This window comes from Elephas maximus, chromosome 23, assembly GCF_024166365.1.
Source record: "Elephas maximus indicus isolate mEleMax1 chromosome 23, mEleMax1 primary haplotype, whole genome shotgun sequence".
Classification (NCBI taxonomy): Eukaryota; Metazoa; Chordata; class Mammalia; order Proboscidea; family Elephantidae; genus Elephas; species Elephas maximus.
The window spans coordinates 58,530,048-58,550,529 of NC_064841.1; the positions used below are offsets into that span (position 1 = coordinate 58,530,048).

Sequence of the window (20,482 nt, forward strand, 5' to 3'; positions counted from 1 at the left end):
GGGCAGTTCTAGTCTGCCACGTAGGGTTGCTGTGAACCGGAATTGACTCAAGGATACCTAACAACAACAACAATTAGCTGACCTTAAGAGAAGGAAACGATGCTGGATTATTCAGGTGGCCCAGTGAAATCACAGGAATCCTTTAAATGTGGAAGAGGAAGGCAGAAGAAGCAGTGTTAAGGGTGAAGCGATGTAAGAAAGATCCCACCCACCAATGCTGGCTCTGAAGATGGAGGAAGGGGGCCATGAGCCAAGCAAAGATGTCAGACTCTAGACGCTGAGAAAGACAAAAAAAAAAAAAAAGGCAACCTCTAGTAAAGAACACAGCCTTGCCAAAACTTTGATTTTTTTTGCCCAGTGAGACCCATTTTGGACTTCTGACTTCCAGCGCTGTAAGGTAATAACTTTGTATGATCTTTTTTTTTTTTTTTAATCAAAAACAAGAGTTTTTGGCTCACAGTTAAGATGTCCAGGAAGAAAGCTACCTTAAGCCATGGTCAGAACCAAGATCTAAATTATGTCTTTTTTTTTATTATTGCTATTGCTCACACACACCAGCCACAATAACTGCCTTCTACCTGGAAAGTTCTCCCTTCAGATACTTATATGTTTCCCTCCCTCTCTTCAGGCAGTCACCTGCTTAAGTATCACCTGGTCTTGCCCTTTCTTAACCACCTTCGTGCCTTCCTTGGCCACCTTATCTACAACACTGCCCACTTCCTACCACTCTTTGTTTCCTTACTGCTTTATTTTTCTTCGTAATTAATAACTGGTCATCACCTGACATATATTTGCTTATTTCCTGTTTCCCCCAACAGTAATACCAGCTTCATGAGAGCAGGGACTTTGGCTGTGTTCACTGCTGTATCCCTTTAGGCAGCTAGAACAACGCCTGATGCGCAGGGACTGCTTGGAAAGTATTTGCCGAATAAAGTGGACATAATTATCAACAGCTGTATCTTGGCTTTTATAAAATGCATAGAAAAAATGTCTTAGTTTCTTAGTGCTGCTGTAACAGAAATACCACAAATGATTGGCATTAAGGAACAGAAATTTACTTTCTCGCCACTCAGGAGACTAGAAGTCTGAATTCAGGATGTGGCTGTAGCGAGAGGTCCTTCCTTGTCTATTTCAGGTTCTGTAGCCCCAGCATTTCCTGGTTCCTTGGCATTCTGGGTGTGGCATCTGTCTGCTTCCCTTTGTGCTTTCTTGTTTGTGTCTGTGCTGTTTATTATTCAGAAGTGAGTAGGTTTAGGATACACCCTACACTGTTGTGGCCTTATTAACATGAGAAAGAAAAACCCTGTTTGCAAATAGGAGTACACCCACAGGTATAGGGGTTAGGATTCCAACACATATTTTAGGGGACACGATTCATAACAAAAAAGGACTGCAAGGTAAGTAGTACACAAAAAAGAGTTTCTTGTAGTACGAGAGACTTTTTTTTTTTAAGTTTTTATTTTTCTGGGTTTTTCAGATTTTTTTCCAGGAGCATGCATTACTTTTATAATCACAAAGTCCTATGACTTTTACACAGACTATAAACAGAATAAAGCTTAATTCAAATCAGAATGCCATCAATAGATGTCTTAGATTGAACTTCGAACTATTTTTTTCCTGTTGTTTACATTTCTGGATTTTCTGTATTTCCTATAATCATGAATTACTTTCATAGTAGAAAACCAAGCCATAAAAGAGGTGGGGGGAGTTAGGGCCTATTGTGTGTTGAATTGTGCCCCCCCCCCCCCGCCCCGAGATACGTTGAAGCCCTAACCCATGACACCTATGAATGTGACTTTATTTGGGAATAATAGAACCTTTGCAGGTGTAATCAAGTTAAGATGAGGTCATACTGGGTTAGGGTGAGCCCTCATCCAACGACTGGTGTCTTTATGGAAGGGGGACGTTGCATACAGACTGATGGACACACAGAGGGAAACCCAGGTTAGAGGCAAGTAGCCTGGAGTGATGGCCTACCAGTCAAGGCAGGCCTGTGTCCTTTTGCCAGGCCCATTGCTTCTGAGCACTTCTTTACTTTCTAGAACAGCAAGACATTCTAAGCTCATTTTATGTTTGTCTACCCTCAGCCCTGGAGTCAGTTTTCTGTGGGGCCCTGGTTCCTTTTAATGGAAAATGAAACACCAAAATTTTGAAAAAACCAAGATCTAGGTGGTAGGTGTGCATATTAACATTTTTGAAGGACCTTGTTACTTAGTCCACAGAAAGTACTCATATCAGACTCTGATGGTTTCCACCAAATCGTCACTTTTTTTTTTTTAACATTGTGTTTTTGGTGAAAGTTTACACAGCATATTCTGTTCTTAGTTGACAATTTCTTTACGGATTGATTGTTCGTTGACATTAGTTACATTTTTCACAATGTGTCCACATTCTCTCTAATTGTGTTCTGATTGTTCCTTTTCCATTATTCTAGTTTCCCTGACCACCTAATCTTCTCATCTTTGCTTTAGAGTAATTGTTGACCTTTTGGTCTCGTACAGATGGTTTTTTAATGGAGCCCAGTACTCACAGTTAATATCCTTTATTATTTGTGTGCCAACCTGTTATCTTGCTAAAAGGTGACCTCAGAGGGTAGTTTCAGTTCAAGAAAGAGTATCGCAAAGCTATAGTCTCAGGAGTTCTCTAGTCTCAGCTGGCCCAGTGAGTCTGGACTTTTTTAGAATTTGAATTCTGTGCCATGTTTTCCTCCCATCTTCACTCTTAAATACAGTTGAAGATCCATGCATAATTTTTATGCTTTGCCAATTTGGTGGCATAACATCTTAACCTGACATACTTGGACACAGTTCATTATGGCACTAATAATTCCAGAAGTGGAACCGTTGTCAGTACAGAATGAATAAATCACACTCACCTCAATGTGGTCTTTAATTCAATTAAGAATTATTTTAGTTTTGCTATTCTTGGGCTTGCCATTGAAAGAATGAGTAAAATTCATCTTTTCAAAAAGATTGCTGTTTACAAAACTGAAGACTGTAATTGCATTTTATTCATGTTCTTCAGAAAACATAGTTCTTTCCATTTTCCTCTTTTAATCACCTGTCAGCTTTCGGCAGCTGGTAAAAAATTAATTACGCAGTTTTCTGTTTTCCATTTCTGCCTATTTTTATAAATCTAGAACTTCCAAGTGGAAACATAGTATCAATTGCCCGTTTTTTGAGTAGGGCTAAGGGTTGCAGGGGGAGAGCACGCACGTGATGTTTGTCCTTTCCAGCTAGCAGAGCGCACAGTGTTGTCCTCAACAACAGTTGCTGTGCTCTGAGAATGGCGGTGTATCTTTTGCAAAAGACTACGGTGTACACACCATCATTGGTGATATGTGTGTCGTTGTTACGATGTGCACACCATTATCTATGCTGTTGTTGTTAGGTGCCGTGGAGTCGATTCCAATTCATGGTGACCTCATGTGACAGAGTAGACCTGCCCATAGGGCTTTCCAGGCTGTAATTTTATGGGAGCAGAGTGCTAGGTCTTTTCTCCTGTGAAGCTGCTGAGTGGGTTCGAACCACCAAGTTTTTGGTTAGCAGCCAAGTGCTTAACCACTTGTGCTCCTTGGGTACACCAGGGCTCCTTGGCGTGATATATGTAGCCCTTACTAATTAGTTTTCTGCATAACTGAAGGGGCAGGGAGAGTCACACTAGAGTTTTTTTAAGCCATAGATGATCAAATAGAGAAAACCAACATTAGTAGGTTTCATTTTGACTATATCAGACATTCAGAGGTAAACACCTCTTAGACTAGGATATGAAGCATTGGGAACACGGTACTTAAATACAGATGAGCCAGCTGAATGGACTGGCATTTCCCAAAATGGATTTCACAGAACGCTGGTTCTGAAAGATGTGATTAGGTGTTTCTAGGCCCAGTCAGTTTGAAATCAAGGAATGCGAGGTACATCTCCTACAGAATCACAGTACACGTTAGCATATTAAAGATTTTGTGAAGCCCCAAGGCATAGAAACATGTTTAAGCTCTTTAGCCAATTATTTCCCAAACTTACTTGCACAGGGAGCACTTGTTGATTGCAAACTTGTTAACAAGAAAACAGTGGTATGGTCCCTGTGCTTTTTATTGAACAGATGTTCACCGAGCACCGGCTCAGTACAGGGAACACAGAGGCAAGGGGCTTAGCTCGCCCACTCGGAGAACTTAAGTGAATAATGAGGTGAGTCCAGCCAGGGGTGCTGTGATTGAGGCAAGTCCTGAGTATTGTGGGAGCACAGAGAGGGGCATCTGATTATACAGACCCTCGTCTCCATCTTGAAGGGTTGATTTTAACTTAACCAGTCAGCTGGTTAACTCAGTAAATGCATTTTTATTCATTTATTTAAAACTCCTCCTGAAGTCATCTTCATACTAAACAACAGTTTATTTGAATTAGCGAAGAGTGTTCATCTTGAGCATTGTGCTCTTTTAAAGAACTGTGTATAGATCAAATTGACAGTAGTAACTCTAAAGCATAGTAGTGTATGGGGCAGTGAGTCTAAGTCAACGGGGGTGAAACAATACGGGGGGGAGATAGTGAGAATGGTGACACAACGTGAAGAATGTAATCAGTGTCATTGAAGTGTACATGTAGAAAATGGTTGTATGATCTGCTGTATATGTTTTCACCAGAAATAAACACTAAAACCAACAAACAAACTCTTCATGGACTGCCTCCTCTAGCCAGGCATGATTTATTGGGGATTGATGATACAGCAGTTGACAGAACTGAGGAACACCCTTGTCCTTTTGATCATAAGCTCTAGTGGAGGGAGAAGACAAGAAACAAGAATGTATAATCCGTTGTTATTGTTAGGTGTCACTGAGTCGGTTCCATCTCATAGTGACCCCATGTACAACAAAAGGAAACACTGCCTGGTCCTGCACCATCCTCACAGTTGTTCTGAGCCAGTTATTCTTGAGCCTATCATTGCAGCCACTGTGTCAATCCATCTCATTGAGGGTCTTTCTCATTTTCACTGACCCTCTACTTTACCAAGCATGATGTCCTTCTCCAGGGACTGACCCCTCCTGATAACACGCCCAAAGTACATGAGACAAAGTCTCACCATCCTCACTTCTAAGGAGCATTCTGGCTATACTTCTTCCGAGACAGATTTGTTCATTCTTCAGGCGGTCCATGGAATGATCTATATTCTTCACCAACACCATAATTCTTCTTTGGTCATTCTTATTCACTGTCCTGTTGTCACATGCATATGAGGCGATTGAAAATACCATGGCTTGGGTCAGGCACACCTTAGTCTTCAAGGTGACATCTTTGCTTTTTTAACACTTGAAAGAGGTCTTTTGCAGCAGATTTGCCCAATGTAATACATCATTAGATTTCTTGACTGCTCCTTCCATGGGCTTTGATTGTGGATCCAAGTAAAATGAAATCCTTGGCAACTTCAATATTTTCTTCATTTATTGTAATGTTGCTTATTGGTCCAGGTGTGAGAATTTTTGTTTTCTTTATGTTGGAGTATAATCCATACTGAAGGCTGTAGTCTTTAATCTTCATCGGTAGGTGATTGAAGCCTCAAGTTGCAGCATTGAAGGATTCTATGGGGAAGATATTGAACAATGCAGAAAGCATCAGAAGATGGAAGGAATATACAGAATCACTGTACCAATAAGAACTGGTTGACATTCAGCCATTTCAGGAGGTAGCATCTGATCAAGAACTGATAGCATTGAAGAAGGAAGTCCAAGCTACACTGAAAGCATTGGTAAAAAACAAGGTTCCAGGAATTGATGAAATACCAGTAGAGATGTTTCAGCAAATGGCTGCAGCGCTGGAGGTGCTCACTCATCTATGCCAATAGATTTGGAAGACAGCTACCTCTACAGCCAACTGGAAAAGATCCAAATCTGTGTCCGTTCCAAAGAAAGGTGATCCAACAGAATGCAGAAATTATCAAATTATATCACACGCAAGTAGAGTTTTGCTGAAGATAATTCAAAAACAGTTGCAGCAGTACATTGAGGGGGAACTGCCAGAGAAATTCAAGCCCGATTCAGAAGAGGATGGGTGATACCATTGCTGATGTCAGATGGATCCTAGCTGAAAGCAAAGAATACCAGAAAGATGTTTACTTGTGTTTCCTTGACTATGCAAAGGTATTTGACTGTATGGATCATAGCAAATTATGGATAACATTGCAAAGAATGGGAATTCCAGAACACTTAATCGTGCTCATGAGGAACCTATACATAGACCAACGGACAGTTATTAGAACAAGTGGATACTGCATGGTTTAAAATTAGGAACGTGTTTGCCAGCGTTGTGTCTTTTCATCATACTATTTAGTCTGTATGAGTCAGACCTGACTTGACAGCAACGGGTTTGGTTTTTGGTTTTGAATTCAGTCTGTATGCTGAGCATAATGCAAGAAGCTGGACTATATGAAGAAGAATCGTGTGTTAGGATTGGAGGAAGACTCATTTAACAACCTACAATATGCAGATGACAAAACCTTGCTTGCTGAAAGTGAAGAGGACTTGAAGCACTGATGTAGAGCAAAGACTACAGCCTTCAGTATGGATCACCTCCCAACATAAAGAAAACAAAAAAGATAATCTGTTAGTGATAAGTGCTGAGGAGAACAGTAAAGCCAGGAAGGGATAAGGAGGTATGTGTGCATGTGTGTGGTGGAGGTGATTGTACTTTAGTTAGGGTTACTAGGGTGAGAGGTGACATTTGTGTCTAGACCCAAATGAGGTGAGGTAGCAAACCGTGTTGATCTCTGAGGGCACAGATAGTCCATGAGAAGGAATAGACACGCATAGGCCTGAGGAGAGGGCTGGTGAGGAGCATGATTGAGAAGCCAATGGGAAGCCAGTGGAGTGGAGTGGACTGTGTCGGGGAGAGGGTAACAGGAGATGAGGTAAGGAAGGTGGGTAGAGCTAGATCATGTGGGACCTTATAAGCTGTTATGTGACCTTTGGCTTTTATTTTGAGTGAAGTGACAAGGCCTGGAAGGGATTTGAGTAGAGTAACAGGAGCTGTCTGATGTTTTAACAAGATGGCTGGGGCTGCTCTTTGAGGATAAACTGAGGGGGTGAGTGCAAGGCTGGCAGTGGGGAGACCAGTTATTGGGAGATGAGGGAAATTCCCAGTGAGAAAGGACTGGGACTTGGACCTGCATAGTGGTAGGGAGGTGATCAGTTTGGCATAGACTCTGAAAAATACACATGTAGATGACAGGGTTTGCGGTCAGGTCCAACTTGGGGTGTAGGAGAAGGAGAGCAGTCAGGGATGACCCCCAATGGTTTGGGTTAAGCAGCAGGAAGAATGGAGCTGGCACTTTTTAAGAAGGGAAGACAGTGGGAGGGGTAGGCTTAGAGGGGAAATAGGAGTTCTGTTTTGGGCAGGTTACATGGGAGTTGTGTTTATTAGATACTGAAGTGGTGCTGTTGAGTAGAGAGTTTGATATATGAGTCTGGAATTTAGAGGCCCATCTGGAAAGAGAAATTTAGGAGTCATCAGCATTTAAAAAAAAAATCTGGTCGAGTCGACTCCAAGTCATCGGCAACCCCATGTGTGTCAGAGTAGAACTGTGATCTGTAGGGATTTCAATGGCTGGGTTTTTTTTTTTTTTTTTTGGACTTCTCATCAATAATATTGGATTTTTAAAATTGTTATAAAAATGTATATAACACAGCATTTGCCAATTCAACATTTTTCAGGTGTACAATTTAGTGATATCAATTACATGGATCATGTTTTACAACCATCACCCACGATGGCTGCCAGTTGTCTCGTTACCATAAACTCACTGTCTACAATGGCTGAATTTTTGGCTGCAGATCACCAGGCCTTTCTTCCGAGGCACCTCGAATAGACTCAAGCCACCAACCTTTCCGTTAGCAGCCAAGTGTGTTAATCATTTGTACCACCTAGGGACTCCTATTTAAAGACAGATGTGTATAATTTGGGTGAAAACTTTATTTTTGCCTTTTGGAACCATTTCATTTATTGTGGCAGTGGAAATGATAAACAGAAATTTAAGTGAACCCAGAAGAGAAACAGTTTACTACTAAGCTGAGATCAGTAGTCTGAGTTTTGTTTTGTTTTTTATCCTCCTAATTTTGGGGGAGGAAGTATCTTTATTGAAGTATTTTTATTAAAGATTTCTTTATATTCTTATTTTCTGAGAAAAAAATCCTCTTTTTAAGACAGTCTCACAGTCAGAACTTAAAATTTTCCTAAGTATTTACAAGAAATACTTAACAAGTGCCTGGGAGTAACAATTTATGCAGCGAAATACTTTTGTCCACTTTGGTAAGTATATAGGAATTTACCAGGTATTTCATGACCTAAAATAAGTCATGAAAGTTGCTAACTTCCAGCCAAGGTTATTTAGTATAAATAAATAAATAAATAAATAAAAATAGAAGCTAAAATTTCGAAAGACAAAATTTTTTTTCCGTCCATGTCTGCTACTTACCAGCCATGGAATTGGACAGATCACCTTGCTGATTCTTAGTTGAGTCACCTGGAAAATGAGAATACTAAGTTCCATGTTTACCTCACGGGTTCATTCATGGATTTCCTGAACAGGTATGTGCTAGGAGGCATTGTTCTAGGGCTGGGCCACAACACGGAACAAGACATGGTTCTCGCTCTCTTGGAGCTTCCAGTTTAGTGGATTATGGCAGACAGTAAAGAAAGTGGAGCTGAGAGCCCCGTATATACTGTGAAAACATTAGTGTTATTTTTGCTGCTACGAAGTTTTCTTCCTGGAAGAAGTTCAGATCCTCTTTCTCATTTGAGTGATGTATCGATAGAAAATCCAAATATATAAAAGAAGTGCTAGCTACTTGTGTCAAAGAAGTTAGAGTACATATGTGCCTTGTACACAGAGAGTAGGCAGTTATGAAGTAGTTGTTGGATGAATAAAAGAACGGTGTTATGATTTGAAAATTCAGTGTACGGAGATACAGATTCTTGTTAAATATTCAGAAATTTTATTTAATTACATTTTAAGAAAAATGGGAGTTGTGTCTAGCACTCACAAGAATGTAGGTGATCCATGCAGAAAAACTTAACTCAAAATTAGAAGTACTAATTTTTGGAGAGTGACTGAAGTCATCCATATACTAGGTTTTCAAATATTAAGCGGAATAATTCGTTGGAAAGTGTTAGTCACAATATAAATTATCTAACATCTCTGATGATGGATATTCAGGCAAAACCGTAAATTTAAAGGCCAACATGATTTATTGAATTACCCTGGGAAATAAAAGGTAAGTTCAGTTCCTGATATTGTGTTTCTACATAAAACATGCAAAATGAGAGTAATTTTTTTCCCCCAAAGGAAGTTGCATATCATGGGAAACAACTTGATAGCATATAGCGTAGGTAGCGATTAAATAAAGACTCTATGCTACCTGGGGTATTTTAAAATTGTGTAACTTGGGGTCAATTTCAGATTTATATGAAGATCCCTAATACATTTTTGCAAGTCCTCGAGGCCTTTGCCTGTGACACTTCATTTGTACAGTCATTTGCACACTGTCCCGCGTGTTGACAGTAATAAGGCGTTGGTGAGAATGCGTGAAGGCTGCGCAGCAGCTCCTCAGCAGATGGCTTTCTCAGCTCATTCTCTTCTATAGGCAAACATGCTGAAGACATATTTGGTGAGTTGTTTAACGAGGCCAACAACTTCTACATCAGAGCAAATTCCCTTCAAGACAGAATTGATCGCCTTGCTGTCAAAGTTACCCAGCTGGATTCAACAGTAGAAGAGGGTAGGTAATTGCATGAAAGCAGCAAGCTAGAAGTACTGTTGACAAGCCTGTAGTAATTAATTGCCGTGTAATTACTGCTTTTTCCTTGAGGTGGTATGCTGATATTTCATCTTGTCTTTTCCTAGAAGAATAGTGAGGGGAAAGACCCACAACATTGGGTTACTTAGTGATACAGAGGTTCGTATCTTGTCTGCCTCTTACACAATACTCTCTTGAAAAAATTGCAAATACAGGGTTTGTTTTAAAGGCCTCTTCAAGTGCACGCAGTGCCAGAAGTCCTAATTTAGGTCACTGGTGGTTATTTTGAAAATAGTTTTTACTGTTTCAGAATCATTTCACAGGTGTGGTCTAATTCCCGGGGAAGGTTGTACTTCTATGCTGCTGCAGAAGGAAGGCTTTACCCTCAGTGCTCTTGGTCTGGTTAATACCCTGTAAATAATCTTGATGATTCTCTTGATTTACGCATTTTATTAAACTTGGCATAAATAACATTTTCCGAAGGACTTTAGGCTTCAGGGTTTTTAAATTATGTTAATACTCACAAACATTGTGTTGTTATCTAATAGTCATTTTATAGATACACCATGAAATTATAGCAGTTTCAACAAAATTAAAAACTATCACTTCCTTTTTAAAAATTTAATTTTTGGTGTCTTTTGAATGGAAGACTGAGATTAAACTGAAAAAAAAAGTCTTAAGATATACCACTTCACGTTTACTTGAAGAAAAATACTCAGATTATAAATTATTTTTACCTTTACGTAATGGTAGTTAGTTTCCCTTGTTGCATTAAAAAGACCCTAACATCGGGTTTTTCCATTATACTTATGTAATAACATTGATATAAAAAAGTTAAAAGTCTTATTTTTTAAACAGTAGTGTATTTATGGAATTTTTCCCTTTTTACTTTAAAAAAATTTATTTGCTGATGTTCACATCTTTTTTTCCGAAGGTCAAAATTAGTGAATTAGAAAGTTAACAAAAATGTACAGCCTTGAAGATGTAATATGAATATTCTTGCCAGCTTCTCCAACAATAAGAAGTTAAAGACATTTTCTTTTTTAATCTGACTTTTAGAAATTTGTCTCTTATTTAAAAAATAAAAATTGAGATAACTTGGTTTATTCAGATAAGGAACTCTTAACATCTTAAACTAATCATTTACTTTTCAAATTGGTATCACAATGATTTTTAATACTCATTTCCTTCACTTTTTTTGTTGGCTCTTGCAGTCGGAATGCTTGTGGTAGACCTTACACTGGAAGAAGTTAATCTGTAGGTTACATTTTAGGAAATTTTGCAATACATCTCAAATCCTTGTAATCCTTTCCCAGACAAGATTTTACCTTGTTACTTTCTTTGGCATGGATGTTATAGTGGAAAAAGCACTTGACTAGAAGTTAGGAAATTGGCTTGGGCCTGTCACTTTTTTTTCCTGGATGATTCTGGAGAGGTCACTTAACCATCCCTGAATCTCAGCTTCATTGGTCAAGGGGGGTAATAGTACCAATTTGCCTGCCTCAAAAAGTTTATGTAAAAATTAGATGAATTAATACGTGAAACGTAAAGGGTTGTACCAGTGAAAGAAATTAGTATTACAGCCCTGATACCTGATGCCTCAGTGTAGTTTTTTTTTTTTTAATTTTAAGTGAAAGTTTACACATCAAGTCAGTCTCTCATACAAAACCTTACATACACCTTACTATATACTCCTAGTTGCTCCCAGCCTAATGAGACAGCACGTTCCTTCTCTCCACCCTGTGTTTTCGTGTCCATTCAGTCAGCTTCTGTCCCCGTCAGCCTTCACATCACTCCTCCAGACAGGAGCTGCCCAGATAGTCTCATGTGTCTGCTTGATCCAGGAAGCCTGCTCCTCACCAGTATCATTTTCTGTCTTGTAGTCCAGTCCAATCCTTGTCTTTGGAGTTGGCATCGAGAATGGTTCCTATCTTGGGCTAACAGAAGGTCTGGGGACCATGACCTCTGAGATCCCTCTGGTCTCAGTCAGACCATTAAGTTTGGTCTTTTTACTAGAACTTGGAGTCTGCATCCCACTGCTCTCCTGCTTCTTCAGGGATTCTCTCTGTTGTGCTCCCTATCACGGCAGTCATCGATTGTAGCTGGGCACCATCTAGTTGTTCTGGTTCAGTGTAGTTTTGTAACATAGATCATGCTACTGAATTTCTGAAACCATAGGAATGTTGCAAAGCTTTGCCGTTGTTCCTTAACGTTAGTGTCAGAAAAACTTAATGCATTATTTACATTTTCGTATTTTTAGCAGAAGTATTTCCCACATGTATTATAATTAAACTAATATTAACTGTTCGAATGGTTTCCTTTCCTAGAATACCAATGCCTAATATACTCCTAACTATATTCTTGTATGGTTTCTGAGAAGTGATATTTAAATAAAGTATGGTGCTCTAGAATTAGGTTTAATGAAATAAGTAGATCCCCATAAAAGAAGAAAAGATAGGATTTTTACTTCATTTCATAGAGATGACTGTTATTATAACAGGGAAGGGGTGCCCACGCTATTTAAGTATGATTTTAAATGAACAATAAAGACAGTATTTGGTTATATCAGGAGATGTTTATGATTGTGATTCAAATTATACTTCTAAACAGTTACAAACATTTCCATGTAACTCACTTTGGGGGGCTTTTCTGTAAATAGTGTCACTCCAGGACATCAACATGAAGAAAGCATTCAAAAGTTCCACGGTCCAGGACCAGCAGGTGGTGTCGAAAAACAGCATCCCGAATCCTGTGGCTGACATTTACAATCAGAGCGATAAACCACCCCCTCTGAACATTCTCACACCATACAGGTACGCAGTCGTGGGTTCCCAGGGCCTTTTGGAGCAAGCAATTGAGGGGGGTGGGCCGTGCTGGGGAGGTACTGATGTGTTGTGTAGAAGCATCCTTGAGTGGCTCATTTGATGTCAAATTCAGAACTTTTTACAACTTTGAAAAAAACAATTGCAGTGAAATTAGTCATTGGTGCAGAATATCAAAGTTTCAATATATCAAAATATGGAAAAACTTATGAGAGAGGCATGAGTTCTAATTTTAGCTTTTAAATGAAGATAGCTTCAGGGGCAGTGGTACATTACATAGCAGGCTGTGTCTGGTCATGCTGTTATTCTTTCTATTCAAAGTCAGTTTTAAAGGAACTGCATAATTCATTTAGAATGCAGCAAGGGGCCTATGTCAGCATCTCAGTGCTGCAGAGACATGTTATTTAATTCAGAAAAATGTATTCTGCAGCGTTAGGGATTTTGAAGGGTGAAAATATAGTCAACAAGTGAACTGTCTATTGTAAAATAGTACCACACATCATGACCAAACTTCTAAGAGAAATAATGGAGAAGAGATAGTGCAAAAATTTGATACTAAGAAACTAACTAAAAAATCCTTTTAAAATACCTCTTCTACCCCCTATTACATCAGTGCTTTCTTTCCATATTTCTGCCCCCTTTTTTCCAGTCTTCATCTTTCATGCACTTTTTCTTCTTCCCTCCCTGCATGTCTTTCTTGTTCCTCCCCTCATCTTCTTGCCTTCTGGAATAGCTCCTTGCTTCAGCCCCAAGGAGCGCAGGTGTGGAGGGGTGTGGTCCTCCCTGCCCCAGGGTGAGCTTTGCTGGGTGAGTCTCCTTTCTGGGACTGGCGGCATTCAGAGGCTGTATAGAATCCAGCGGGGTCTTCGCTTCTGGCCTCACCCCCCTGGTCCTTTGGACCTTCACAGGGAGTGCCGAGTTTCTCTTGGTCTGAATTCCTGTCCCTTCTCGGGGCCCCAGAGATGTTGGGAGCTAGCCTGTATTGCAGCTCTGCTAGGAAAGCAGCAGTCAGGGCTGTGCTGTCCTCCTTCTGCGAGGCGGAGAGGTTCTCTTCCACTCAAACGTCATCGAATGTCCCAGAGAACTGCAATGGGTGAGGACCAAGTGCCACAGCTTTCTGTGAACCAGTGCACTTCTCTGGAGGTTTTAGCACACTCGTTTAGAAATTCATGATGGATGTGAACGGTGGTAATAAAGCTTCCTGTTTTTACATGTGATTTTGCTTTTGTTCAGTCAGTATGTTTCCTGGGTAATTTCAGTTGTACTTTGCACTGGCAGCCGTGAGGGCTTGCTTATTAAAATTTTCCTACATCATGTTATTAAGAAACAACAGCAAAAATCCTGTCGTTAAAAAAAAAAAAAAACAAAAACCCAAGGAACCACTAATTTTGATTGAGATCATGATTGAATATTTGTATTTGTGTTGATTTTAAAGTGTTAACTACATGGAAATGAATTGATGTGTGTGTATATTGTCTTATGTAAAGTAAAAATAGCTTTGATTCCAGCGTCTCTATGAATAGCAGTGCCAACTCAAATCTACTTTTTGTTAATATAGTAATATTTGAGTATATAAAATCTGTAAGCTTTTACATTAGAACTTAAATATGAGGTGTCACAAGTGATATATGTAATATGAGAAGTACAAACGGGACTGAAAAACGAAGTCTTTAGTCACTACAAGCACACACCTTACTGCTGCTATGTGATTATGTCAGAGTTAACCATTTGTTTCCCTGGTGAGTCTCTGCCTTCATTAAAGCTGTTAACTCCATTAAAAAAATAATAATAATAAAATGTGCCTTTTATACATCTTAAAGTTTGCAACAAGTTCTTGCTCAGTATTCTATACCTTCACCTGTACTGAAGGGCTAATACCATAAAAAATAGGAAAAGAAATTCTGTTTTTCACAATAATACTATTAAAATATCTTCATAATGCCTGCTGCTTGGTAATTAGGAAAGTAGGAGGAAAAAGCAGGAAGGATTTTAAATTAATCAAAAGTTGAACTATTAAGTGAGTTGTACTGCTTTTAATAGTAGTTTTCAAAAGAGGATAGGAGCCCTGGTGGCTCAGTGGTGAAGTGCCGAGCCACTAACTGAAAGGTCCGTGGTTTGAACCCACCAGTCGCTGCAGGAGAAAAAGATGTGGCCTTCTGCTTCTGTAAAGATTTACAGCCTTGGAAACCTTATGGGGCAGTTCTGCTATGTCCTGTAGGGTCGCTATGAGTCAGAATCGACTAGAAGGCAATGGATTTGGTTTTTTGGCTTCAGCAAAGCACCCACAGGAAGTGGGATTTAGTATTTAATGACAGAAGTTTATCAGTAGATGACAGAAGTTTATAGTAGAAAACTTTAACGACATAGAGATTTTCCGCCCTGAATAATTAGACATAAACTCTTTCTCATACTCAGTTAACTGATTTTACTTCCTTTTTGTGCCTTAAATGACTTATTGAAATACTAATTTTTAGTGTAAGTGTTCTCTTTCCTCTCGAAAATGGTAATATACAGACCAGATACTTTCTAACCCATTAGTAGAATAGAGTGTGTACTTCATAGCTAGATTCTTTTGAGCTTCACAGTGATTTATATCACAGCTTTGGATTCACATTGCTTGCGTTATCGTTAATGTTACGATAAGTGAGTAAGGTGTGTGGAGACGGGACTGTTCTTTAGTCCACAGAGATTCTGGCAGCACCTGGGACCGTAACGGCTGCAGGTGAACGCATGTTCTGTGTAGGTTACTTCCACTGTGAAAATCATAGCTGATCATGTTTTTCTCTAGTCACATTATACACAAATGAACGTTTTGCACCTTTCCTAACTGAACTTACAGAAGTTGGCCAAATCTGATCGAGGACAGAGGGCAGGGTACTTATTTATCCCGGTAATACCAGAGCGCCAGAGTAGGAGTGGATGCACGGGGGCTGGGAATCCATCCACCTGTATGTGTGGCCCCATGTTGAAAGAAACAAAACGTTTCTTAAAATGGTTAAAGTATTAAAAATTGCTACTTAGAAGCAGATTATGATTTTCAGAGCAGTTTTTGGTATTTAATTCTAAATTTGCTAGAGTAATTTTTACCTAATATTCTAGAACAGACTGCTGCTCTTATATATTTCCATGTTTTTCAAATGAGGAAATTCGAGTGGTTTTGTAAGGTATCAGATACTTAAAATGTCCCATGTAGATGCTGTCTCTGCACCTAGAATTAATTTCTAAGTGAGCTAAAATGAAAGGAGTAGTAAACCGTCTGTGAAAACAGCTGTGACAGCCTGTTTGTTTCTGACTTGTAATACATTGATTTATAGAGATGATAAGAAGGATGGGCTGAAGTTCTACACGGATCCTTCCTATTTCTTTGACCTCTGGAAAGAAAAAATGCTCCAGGACACAGAAGACAAAAGGAAAGAGAAAAGGCGACAAAAGGTAAATAATTCTAGTATGGAAAATGTGCATGTCAGTGTGCAAATGGAATGCTCGTTCAAAACTCAGTCAGTAAACCCTTTATTTAAATGGTTGAGATGTTAGATTTAGTGCTGAGTTTTTTCAGAGGTTACATTTTTACATGAAGACCCTCACAATTCTGCTTAACACAGTAGTACTACTTTTCAGTAAATGCAGTCTGATTTCGTTCTCTTAACACATGCTTTGCTTTAACAAAAGTACTGGGCGAAGAGTTTGCTTCTGTTTGTAACCATGTTTTATAACTTCCCTCCTTCTCCGTTCTCACGTTCCGTATGGCAGTCACCCATTCCACATCAGATAACTGTCTGGTTTCGTCTTTTTAACGTTCCTAGTTGTTGGGTTGCCGCTTAGCTGTAATGAAGGTCTTGGTGAGATGCACGTACTCGGGTGGGAAAGCATGTGTGAGCTGCAGGGTAGGAGATATCATTTATAAAGATGGGCTTCCCTTTGGTGGGGTGCTGGCAGGAAGCTGAGTTGTAAGCTTCAGTGTTGCAAAGCATCGGTATTTTCAGGTTCTTTCAGGAGGACAAGCCCACTCTCTGTAGGTTAACTTCGCTTTAAAAATTGTCTCTTTGGGGCCCAGAATTTAGATTTAAGCTACTGAGTAGAGTTAATCCTCTGAAGGCAAGTATCCGCTAAGGTTTTTCTTTGTAAGCTGTGTCTAAAAATGACCACCTGGTTTCCGTGGCAAATGTTAGAGTGCCTTAGTTAAGAGAAATGCTTGGCATTCTGTGGGTTGATGGCCTCAAGGTGTTGAGGTGTTTAGATGTGTTGGCCCAGTAAGAGAGAGTTTGGGATGGGGGAGAAGGTCGGGGCTTTGGCCCAGCATTTTACTGGGTTTACGTATGGCTTTAATCGGAGCTCTTTGAATCACCACTTTCCTGTCTCTCAAACAGGTACATGAGAACAGTTTCCAAGTTGAGCAGTATAAGCAAGGGGCCTGCCTATGGGAAATTGTGCCTATGGCCATTAGTTTTAAATTGTTGAATGATCTGTCATGGCTGGGGATGGAAACCAAGATGGCGGATAGAAAGTGCTCGTTAGGGCCCCTCTTCAAGCAGCACCTGCCATGCCTTAGCTACGCCTCTGGGTGCAAGATATTACTACTGGATTTTAGGAAAAGATTCAGAAAGGCTTACTATTCATATTCTCTTCTTTGTGCGGGTGGGCTGGGGAGATTTGGGAAAATATCAAAGTGAAGAAAAGAAAGGTATTAATATCTTGAATGCAAAAGAAACAAATGTATAAAGCCCTGTTTGTCTTAACTCCCATACCATCTTAAAGCAGAATAAAAGCTCAGGGTTTTTAAAAGTACTTTCCTTTAAAACTTTCTTGTCCGCTTAAATTTACCAGAATGTAAATAATCTTTTGGCAGATATATTTAATTTTTTGCCAGTGCCCTTGAGGGAAAAACCACCTTAATGTATCTGTGAGTGTTCAAAAACCATTTTGTCATTTTCTCAGCTGTTTTGTCCCATTCCACACTCCGAAAACACGTAAGATTATGATAAGAATTTTTTATTTGTGGTCTTAAGTCATTTGTGTAATAATTCTCTTTTGAATGCCTTCTAAATGCTGGTAAACAGTGGTGAAAAACACAGGCTCCTTGCCCTCATGGAGATTAGTGTCAGCGGGGGAAACAATCTACCTGTCAACACGTACACCCCGCCCCCACGCACAAAAAAATAATAACGACACAGATATGATTGTTAATATGAGTTACACTGTCAGTAAGTTTTCTGAAGAAAAAGCACAGGGTGCAGTGAGTGACATGAAAAAGGCAGGTGACTTAATGTAGGTGAAGTGGGTCTCAAGGAAGCCCTCTCTAAGGACTTGTCATTTATATTGTCATTTAAACTGAGACCACAGGATGCATAATACAGATTAGTTAAACAGTGAGTGTATGTGCACGCACATGCATGTGTGTACATGTGTGTTTGCATGTATGTGTGTACGTGTGTATGTAGGTAGGGAAGGGATGCTAGAGGAATGGAGGGCAGATAGGAAGGGGCTGCTTCAGAACTGGGGAGCATTCTAGAATTTTAATGTAGGCCAGTGTAGCTGGAGTATGCATCCATCATTGTTAACATTTTGTCATATTGGGTTCATCTGTGTGTGTGGGTGGGTGGGGGGGTGGGAGTAACACATGTTAATGGGTAGATTTGGGGGCTGAGCCATTGTAAAGAAAGTTGTAGATATCATAGCACTTAATCCTTAAATGGAGCCCTGATGGCCATTTGTTAAGAGCTCGGCCACTAACCAAAAGGTCGCAGTTTGAATCCACCAGCCATTCCTTGGAAACCATATGGGGCAGTTGTACTCTGTCTTATAGGGTTGCAATGAGTTGGAATCAACTCAATGGCAACAGGTTTTTAATCCTTAAATATGTCAGCATATATCTCTTAAGAGTCAGACTTATTAATTAATTTAATACCGATGTGCTTAATCAGGGTGTATCCTGGAATCACATTGAAACCTCCCCGCTCCCCCTACCCTTCTTTTTTCCTTTTGGTCTTTAAAACTATACGAACAATCCATGCTGGTTGTGAAATGCTCAAATTACATGGAAGAAAATAAAAGCACTTCCTTCCCCAGGAGAAACTGTCGTTGTTGTGTGCTGTCAAGTTGATTCCAACTCATAGAGACCCCATGTGACAGAGTAGAACTGCCCCGTGAGGTTTCCTAGGCTACAATCTTTATGGGAGCGGATCGCCAAGTATTTTCTCCAAACCACTGTTAATAGTAACAGTTTGGTGTGTATCTTTTTAGACCTTCTAAACATTCATAAATACATACACAGGTATTTTACAAAGTATTTTGATATAAATAGAATTGTACCACACATGACTTTTTTGAGCGTGTATTTATATATCTCATTAAAGATCTTTTTTATTAGTTGAGTAGTATTCCCAAGTATGGATGCCTCATAATTTTTTTACACATTACCCTGTTAATGAATATTTAAATTGTTTCCAAATTTTTGCCATTACGATACCACAGTGGGCATCCTTGTACCTGTGTGGTTGTGCTCACATGCAGATACTCCTTCAGGGTAAATTCCTAGCAGTTGATTTGTTACACCAAAAGGAATATGAGTTTTATTGCCTCCCGCCCTTAAAATACTGAACTAGTTTATACCATTAACTTGCCTTCTCCGTTACTTGATACTGTGTTTTTTGATAAGCCAGAAAATCCAATTTGCATTACACAGCCTTTCATATCCTTGTTAACCACATGCATATCTTCTGCGAATTTCTTGTTCACATCTTTGCCAGTCCATCCCCAAAGCCTCCCAAGTATCTAAAACAGTCCACTTCTCTGTCTCAGTCCCTTGGGCTGTCCACCATCTTGTCTCACTTTAGTAGCTAGTCAGATGGTGTCCCTCTCTTTCCCCTTTCAGACTTTCCCCCCCAACACAGAATAATCTTCTCAAATGCTTTTTCCTTATGTCAATCCCTGCTGTCACATCTTGTGAAACATTTCTCGGTGGTTTCCTATGGCTTTTCAGAAAAAGAATAGCACTTTTAACATGGCTTTCAAGGCCTTGCCTACCTTTCAGATGTTATCCTGGGCCACTTACTCTCCTTGACCATTGACATTCTTTCATTTCTCCTCACACAGTGGGATCCTTGCTCCTCAGAGTCATTACCCATTTCCCTCCCTCTTCTTGGCCTGCGCCTGACTTACGCTCCTTTTCAGAAGTACTGTTGGCTCACAATACAGATCTCGACACCCTCCCCCAGCTACCAGACCAGGCACCATTTCATATTTATGCATTTACATTTTACTCATTTTATAATTATGCATTTATTTGCGTGGTTTTGTATGCTTCCCCCTCTGGACTTCGAATACACTGAGGGCGGAAAGCATGTCTTCGTCTGTGTGCCATTTGTCTTGTCAGTGCCTAGCAAAGTATCTGGGACATAGTGAACACTGTCAGCTAGTGCTCGCAGCCTTGGTGGCAGATTTGATCACTTCCTCAGTATTTATTGAATGTATCCTTACATAAAACTGTGTGTTTTGCTGTAAGAGGGGCGTAGGAAGTAAAGGCACAGAGTTCTTGTCCTTAAAGATCATAAAATCTTATGAGGGAAACAGGAGAAACACATATAGTAAAACCTGTGAAAGCCAGAACTGTGTTGAGGTGGAAACCTGTCAGAGCAGGAAAACACAAATATTTTCCAGTAATAGCTGGAGAAGAATATTGAATATACCATGGCCTGCCAGAACAACGAACAAGTCTATCTTGGAAGAAGTACAGCCAGAATGCTCCTTAGAAGCAAAGATGAGGAGACTTTGTCTCGCATACTTTAGACATATTATCAGGAGGGATCAGTCCTTGGAGAAAGACATCATGTTTGGTAAGGTAGAGGGTCAGCGACAAAGAGGAAGACCCTTGACAAGATAG

The 20,482-nt window shown here is 39.8% G+C and overlaps 1 protein-coding gene across 2 annotated transcripts in view; it reads left to right on the forward strand.

Annotated features, from left to right (window-relative positions):
* The window catches only part of WASF3 (WASP family member 3), a 152,372-nt gene that overhangs the window by 116,844 nt on the left and 15,046 nt on the right, over window positions 1–20,482 (forward strand). For both annotated transcript variants that reach the window (XM_049867219.1, XM_049867220.1), the window contains exons 4-6: window positions 9,629–9,763; window positions 12,441–12,594; window positions 15,918–16,035. In XM_049867219.1, coding sequence (XP_049723176.1) covers window positions 9,629–9,763; window positions 12,441–12,594; window positions 15,918–16,035 — 407 coding nt within the window. The remainder of the gene's footprint in view (window positions 1–9,628; window positions 9,764–12,440; window positions 12,595–15,917; window positions 16,036–20,482) is intronic.